The sequence below is a fragment of the Hippocampus comes genome, unplaced genomic scaffold (genome assembly GCF_001891065.2).
Source record: "Hippocampus comes isolate QL1 unplaced genomic scaffold, H_comes_QL1_v1.1 scaffold56, whole genome shotgun sequence".
Classification (NCBI taxonomy): domain Eukaryota; kingdom Metazoa; phylum Chordata; class Actinopteri; order Syngnathiformes; family Syngnathidae; genus Hippocampus; species Hippocampus comes.
The window spans coordinates 72,796-79,855 of NW_017842056.1; the positions used below are offsets into that span (position 1 = coordinate 72,796).

The 7,060-nt window shown below is 51.5% G+C and overlaps 1 protein-coding gene across 1 annotated transcript in view; it reads right to left on the reverse strand.

Annotated features, from left to right (window-relative positions):
* Nucleotides 1-7,060, reverse strand: part of usp11 (ubiquitin specific peptidase 11) — a 12,832-nt gene that overhangs the window by 2,094 nt on the left and 3,678 nt on the right. Inside the window, exons 3-17 of the mRNA XM_019860615.1 lie at nucleotides 6,129-6,259; nucleotides 5,919-6,036; nucleotides 5,102-5,247; nucleotides 4,777-4,838; nucleotides 3,442-3,541; nucleotides 3,188-3,361; nucleotides 2,942-3,100; nucleotides 2,213-2,437; nucleotides 2,008-2,091; nucleotides 1,713-1,807; nucleotides 1,444-1,626; nucleotides 1,271-1,365; nucleotides 655-1,161; nucleotides 476-546; nucleotides 3-115 (exon numbers count right to left, since the gene is read on the reverse strand). Of these exons, the coding sequence (XP_019716174.1) occupies nucleotides 3-115; nucleotides 476-546; nucleotides 655-1,161; nucleotides 1,271-1,365; nucleotides 1,444-1,626; nucleotides 1,713-1,807; nucleotides 2,008-2,091; nucleotides 2,213-2,437; nucleotides 2,942-3,100; nucleotides 3,188-3,361; nucleotides 3,442-3,541; nucleotides 4,777-4,838; nucleotides 5,102-5,247; nucleotides 5,919-6,036; nucleotides 6,129-6,259 (2,263 nt within the window). The remainder of the gene's footprint in view (nucleotides 1-2; nucleotides 116-475; nucleotides 547-654; nucleotides 1,162-1,270; nucleotides 1,366-1,443; nucleotides 1,627-1,712; nucleotides 1,808-2,007; nucleotides 2,092-2,212; nucleotides 2,438-2,941; nucleotides 3,101-3,187; nucleotides 3,362-3,441; nucleotides 3,542-4,776; nucleotides 4,839-5,101; nucleotides 5,248-5,918; nucleotides 6,037-6,128; nucleotides 6,260-7,060) is intronic.

Below are 7,060 nucleotides of genomic sequence, written 5' to 3' on the forward strand. Positions count from 1 at the left end.
ACCATGGGTTCTCCTCCTCCAGTGTTTCCACGGTGGTGAAGAGCTGGATGCACTCCTGCAGCTGCACGGTGCTCTGCTGCAGGGGAACGTCCATGCTGCCGTGTTTCATGTACTTCTGCGGCGCGACCACAGCAAAGAGCGCGCCGGCGGCGCAGAGCCGGCCAGGCGGGGCTTTAGCTCGAGTGGTCATCTATTTTTTTTTTCAATGTCAAGTGCTATCATGAAAATACTTGGTGCCATATTTTTCTTTCGATTACATATTTGCCATTTTAAAAAAATAAATGTGTATATATACACACACACACACACACACACACACGCACACACAGGGCACCTAGCTTAAAAATTATCTTTAAAAAAAAATAAAAATGTAAAAAACGAATTGATTTTTTTTCCCTTTGCTCACAAAAAAAGCAGCTGGCCACAAGAGTTGACATTTGATGTTGTTCAATTTCCACAACAATAACACACTGACCTCTGCCTCATTTTCATTGTAGAATCTTTTCTTGGTTTCGGCGTCCCAGTCAAGCGCCACGTACGGCTGTGCTGCTCACACACACAAACACACACACGAGCCACATATACCAAACGTACTCTTTGCGAGTCCGAGTCATTCGCCAGAGTGAGTTTGCAAATGCGCGAGCGCACACTCACAGCTGAGGGTCATGTCGGGGCCCATTTCCCGCTCAAGGCCGTTGCAGTTGACCGCCTGGATGTCGAACAGGCGCTTCTTCCTGCGACACGCCCTCGTCTTGGCCGCTTGTTGGTTGGCCGGCGAGCTGGGAGAACACGCCTCCTCCCGCTTGTCGTCGTCGTCGTCGTCGTCGTCTTGGGCGCCGGCGTCACGTTGTGGTGCCGGCGCCGCCGCCTCCTCCTCTTCCTCCTCCTCCTCCTCGTTCTCCTCCTCGGCCACTTCAGTCCGGCTCTCTTCGCCGCGGGCGTGGATGTGGCCGTCGTTTGGGCCGGCGTCGCCGCTGCAGGGGGGCTTGGCGACGCCGGCGCACGCGTTGTGGACGTCGCCCTCCTCCGGAGGGGGCGGGGCCCGAGCGTGGCCCTCCGAGGGAACGGCGGGGTCCCGGTGGCGGCCGTTTGCCGACCTGTCGGGGGAGCGCGCCCCCGACTGCGAGCATCCCGCTCGTTCCGCATCCTCTTGCTCGTCATCTGAGCGGCCGATTGGGACATAGACGACAAAACGACGTCACCGAAGCCGAAGGGGGTCTCGATTTGTCAGCTCGAAGATCGCCTCTCGCGTCGGCGGCGGGTTTGTTACCGTCGCTGACGCCGTTGGTCTGGCTTTTATAGAGCTCGTCTTCATCGTCATCTTCCTCCAGCTCCTCGGAGGCTTTGGGCACCCGCACGTAGCGCCTGCACGCACACGGCAAAGCGTTTTAGCGCGGGGGCCGGTCACGCGGGTGACCTCGTTAAGCGCCGAGCGCTACGCACGCCAGTCGCTCCAGGAAAATGGGGTAGAGCGCCTCCTGCGTGCAGCTGGCGCGCGGCACGCTGAGCAGCAGCGGGTGGCCGAAGAGCGTGGTGCTGACCGAGCCGTAGTCTCGGTAGTGGGAACGCTCCCTCAGGTAGAGCGCCACGAGCGTCTGCTGCTCGCTTTGCACGTTGCACTCGTACCTGGCCACAAACACACAATCGGTCCGTGTGACGCCACGAAAGGCCTGACCTGACGCGCAGCCGGCGGAGGCGGAGCTTCGCCGTACACAAAGATGTCGTCCCGGTCCAGGATGCAGTTCAGCGATTCGTCTGGCGTGTAGATTTTATAGAAGCGATGTTTGAACACGTCGGCAACCACCATCTGACACGCACACACGCACATTTTGAGCTGTCGTATCATTTGCATCGGCCCGGCGGCGCGCGGTCAAACAAAATGAAAAAGACACAAAACAAACAATGTTTTGTCCTTGCCCTTCAGTCAAGGTGAAGAATATTCATGTTGGGTTCAAAAGTTTTCCGGTGACGGAAAAAAAATCTATTCTTACGACGGTTTACCCTCACCTGAGTTTCTGGCACACCGGTTGTCTGGGACAAAGCCAAGCAGAGGTCCAACACTTTTCCCGCCTTGGCGACCACCACGCGATGCTGCACGTGCGCGCACACGCACACACACGTTATCTTACAGATTCCGATGGGCTCAATTTAGGCTGACGACTTCAAAAAACAAAATAAAATAAAAACCGGTCATAAATTGCCGGCCACGGACCTGCATGGGTTTGGCGTACGGGTCGAGCGAGATGAAGAAGACCTCCATGACGCGCTCCTTGCTGACAGGGAGCGGAATGCTGAGGTAGCAGAAGGGGTCAAAGGTGACGGACACCTTTTGGCACTGGGGGCAAATCAGCGTGGACTTGAAGAGGCCGTGGAAGGTGTCGACGATCACCGAGTCGTTGCGCCGTCTGTGGTTCCGCCACGCCTCCTCGGCCACTTCCTGCTTGAGCAGCCACACGCGGAAGATGCACCCCCCCCGGGCCCCCCCACAAAAAAAGGACAGAAAAATAAAGTTTGATTTAACGAAGGAGAAAAAAAATAAAGTCGAGCTGAGACCTCAATCCAATTCCAAATGTGACGCCTTCATAATCAAACACCTTTGCGCAGTGGAGGACTCCATTTCTCTTCTTGTGCATGCAAGTTAATTGAGTCAGCATGGCGAAGGAGCGCTGAGCACATTCTAGGTTGGATATCGAACACGAACATTGGAGACTTTTTCCTCGAAACGTATTTTCTAAATAAATAACACAATGACCCCCCCCAAAAAAAAAAAAAAAAGATTTCCTCTCTTAATACCAACATTTTTGGAGCCTGTTTTTCTCATCAATTGACTCCCATCACATCTTGGGGCCTTTCCCCAAAAAACAAAGGATTTCATTTGACGGGAGGATAAAGATCCAAATCACAACAACGTTCCGTGAGATCTGAAAGAAGGGGAGGTGACCTGGTCCGGGCGTCCTTCGGCATCCCGCAGCTCGATGTATTCTTTATTCTTGACTCGGTTCAGGTCCTCATGCAGCCCGTCCAGCAGGAAGGAGAGCAGCTCTTGACTGTCGTGCTGCTGGTAGCCCAGAAACTGAGAAGCAAAGTGGCCCACTTTCGTCTGCGCACACACACAGACACACACACAAGAGGCGTCAGGCGTCGGGCGCGGCGCCGCCGGCTGTCCGCTGGCGCGGCGCGACGGCACCTTGAAGACGCGCGGCACCACCGAGTAGTGGTGGCCCGACCACATCTGCTTGATGACGTCGGCGTAGGCCTCGGCGATCTCGCCCTTCATGCCCAGCGGGTTGGAGAAGTTGAGCTCCTCCAGGTAGGAGCTCTGCAGGAAGTACTCGGTCAGCGGGGGGGTGTTGCTCAGGCACTGCATTGGGGGAGCGAAAAGCGGGTCAGCAAGCGCGTTGAGCGTCTCTCGGCCCGCGTCCGCACGCGCGCGTCACACACCTGCAGAGCGGAGTTCATGAAGCAGGTGTTGCCGAGGTTGGTGAGGCCGCAGACGCCGGGCTGACCTCGATACGAGTCTTGCTCCTCCGGAGAGTTCCTCCTGGAAAACAATCGGTGGGCTTTGTGGGGACGTTCTGAATGCTGCCATTGGCCAGCTCGCGAGCGCCGCCACGTCTTCTTCACGCCAATCGGCGGGCGTACAATCAATTGCGAATCAACGCAAGTTGACGGACGAATGCCTCAACATGTGCGCGTCACTCACAGGCCACCGTATTCCATCCAACGCACACCCTGAAGTGCGCACGCTGCCACACGCGACCGTCTCCACGTCCGAAATGAAATCGGGCGTCGGCCACAATGGAAGCGGCCGTTTTAATGCGAGCAACGCCTCCCTCAACGCTACAAACGCTTAGCGTGCAACAGGACGTGGTGTGAACATAAAACGCGCACGGTCGACAGTGTGCGCTCATGGCCGCTTGCCAACACCGCTGTAGCGATGGCAAAAACTCAATCGGGCACCAGAAAACCGTCCGCTTTCCTTGTAAGATGCTCGTTTATCACCGCCGTGCTACAGTGAAACTCCTCTACAACGAAACCTACATGGGCGAAAATACCCCCTCGTGTGAAAAAAATGTTCATGCATGAAAGCCATTCCCACTTTTCTGCTCCCCCTACGACGAAAAGTCCCCCTGTTCCGTGATACGAAATCTTTTTCTCTGCTCTTGCCTCGCAAACAACGAAAACAAGCCTTCCGCAAAAGTCTAATCCAACAGCGACCTCTACTGCTTCGTTCGAAAACGGCAACAGCAACCACCACGCTGGTTCACACATGCGCAGTAGTCCAGGAAGTATTTGTTAGTGTTAGTTTCAGACGCAGAACGAACGTTGCATTGCTAAAATGGCGACAAAACGGAACTTTGGATGTCAAGCAGCTAAGACAAGAAGAGCTCTGACGCTGGAAGAGCGGGTAAAAGTGATTGATCAAAACGAAAGATGGAGGAAGCAAAGTAAAAGACATTACGCAAGAAATTGATGTACGTGAAAGTGAATGTTGATCGTAAATTTCGCAATTTCTTTCCAGTTTTTAATTTTCTACACTGGCTATATGAAGTGTCAAATAAGTGTATGCTGGAATAAAAATAAAAAAGAGTACACACCAACGTTTTGTGTGCGTGTGTGTTTACATCTGAGATAAAATTTGCTACAGTGAAAAGCCCCCTGTTGTGAAACATTTCTTGCTGCAAACATGATTTCGTCGTAGAGGAGTTTCACTGGACCACGAAAAGGAGTAAAAACAAACAAACAAACAAACAAAAGTCAAACAAAGTTGCTTACAGAATTAAAGGTCTGGTGCTCGGCCAAGTGCCGTCAGCATTCCTCGTCTCCATGATCACAGTCTGAAACGCACACACAATGAGTCAAGAGAAAACGGGCGAAATTCAACATTCGGACCAAGTCATTTCGTACTCATGAATATGACAATGAAGTGGTGATATTCGTGTCAACGTCGTTTTACGTGATCATTTCATGAGAATCAAGGGAGAGAATAAAGTTGAAATGCGCTTCAATTACGATTTCATGAGAAGAAACGGTAGCCGTGCTGATTAGGATGAAGCAAGTCGTCGTGGGCAAAGGAAATGTGGCGCGCCTGCTCGCTCACCATGCCGGAGCTCAGGCAGGCGTCCAGCACGCTCACGTGGACGTTCCGGAGACGTTCGCAGTTGTTGTCCGAACTTTTCATCCAGAGGCGACACTCGCACGTCGACGGCAGCGAGAAGACCCGACACATGGCCGACTGGATCGACTCTGTGAAAATGTCAAATGTCAGTCCCGGTGCGACGACTTGCGCCAAACCAAACGGGCAAAATGTTGCACTCAGGGGTTACAATTTATTCTCAAGGTTTTCAAAAAGGAAAAAAGACAAAATATAAAAATATGTGAAAATGCAAAAAAAAAAAAAAAAAGGTTGAATTGTATAATTCATATTTGCTTGGACTAGAATAAAACAATGATGCCATCGATGATAAAAATAGTTGAGCCTCTTATTTTGTAGCCAATAAATAATTTCATTTGAATTCATTTGGCAAATATTCAATAAAATCCAAAAAGAATTGTTTCGCACTCGCTTGTTTGAAATGAACGTGATTGCACTTTCATTTGTTTTATTTAGTGCCGTAAAATATCATGTCATGTGTCTTTCGGAGTGAAATGAACACTTTTGCTGAGATTTTTTTTTATCAGATCAGGTCACATGCATGGTTTGGAATGGGTGATCAACGACAAAAACAAAACAATTTTGTACATTTCATCTTTCAAACGTTTGTTATCCATGGGCTCATCTAATGATCAAGAACACACGAACAAAATTACAGAAACTACCCCAACCGTCACCCTTTTATTTTCCTGATAAAACTCCCACCGCCAAGGAGCTGGCCCCATCGCTCCGTTTTCCAAACAATTTGCCAAGCAAAACTCACGTATGCTGTCGGTGCGGCTAAAGTGCGCCGTGGTGACGTTCTCCATGTTGCCGTGGAGACAGAGGAAGAGCTCCACTGGGTAAACTTCCACCTTGAGCGTGCTGGGCAGGTCCACCACCTGAAGCGCACACGACAACGCGAGGGCGTGACTCACATCGCTCCAGAAATTTCAGTGTGTGGGGGGAGTGGGCGGGGGATCCCAAAAGTCACCTTTCGTTCCAGCGGCGGCTGCTGGTCCACCATCCCGTACCAGGACAGGAGCTTGTGCCAGGCCTCGGCGGGCACCAGGACAAAGTCCTCGTTCTCCACCAGACGCTCTTTCAGGTGGTACGAGTCCACATCTGAAGTGACGAAAGCCGCTTAATACGCCGGCGCGGGATGCAATCGCCATATCACGAGGAAATCAATCTTGTGACGTTGCATAATCGCAGGATGAGGAAAAATGAACGCGCGCGCCACCTTGGAAGCAGGAGACCGCCGAGAGAGGAGCAAAATCAAGTTCCTGGACATAAGCAATGTTGGCGGCCCGCCACATGACCAAGAAATATCGATCTCCAAAACTAACCTTTGACATGGGCCGCGAAATGAGTTCAAAAAGGGGAAGGTGGGCAAAGTGAGAAGGGACGGAACTTTGCGCTCTCTTCTTCTTCTTCTCCTTTCGGCTTGTCCCTTTTCAGGGGTCGCCACAGCGAGTCATTAATTTCCATCTTTCCCTGTTCTCTGCATCCTCTACTCTTGACTCAACTACCTGCATGTCTTCCCTCACGGTATCCATGAATCTCCTCTTTGGCCTTCCTCTCTGTCTCCTACCTGGTAGCTCCATCTGTAACATTCTCCTACCAATGTATCCACTGTCCCTCCTCTGTAGATGTCCAAACCATCTCAGTCTGGCCTCTCTCACTTTTTCTCCAAACATTCCTGTCTGAGTTGTCCCTCTGATGACCTCATTTCTGATCCTGTCCATCCTTTTCACTCCGAAGGAGAATCTCAGGATATTTAACTCAGCCACCTCGAACTCTGCCTCCTGTCTTTTCCCAATTGCTAGTGTCTCGAAACCGTACATAATGGCTGGTCTCACAACTGTTCTGTAAACTTTTCCCTTCACCTTAGCTGACACCCTTCTATCACAAATCACTCCTGAC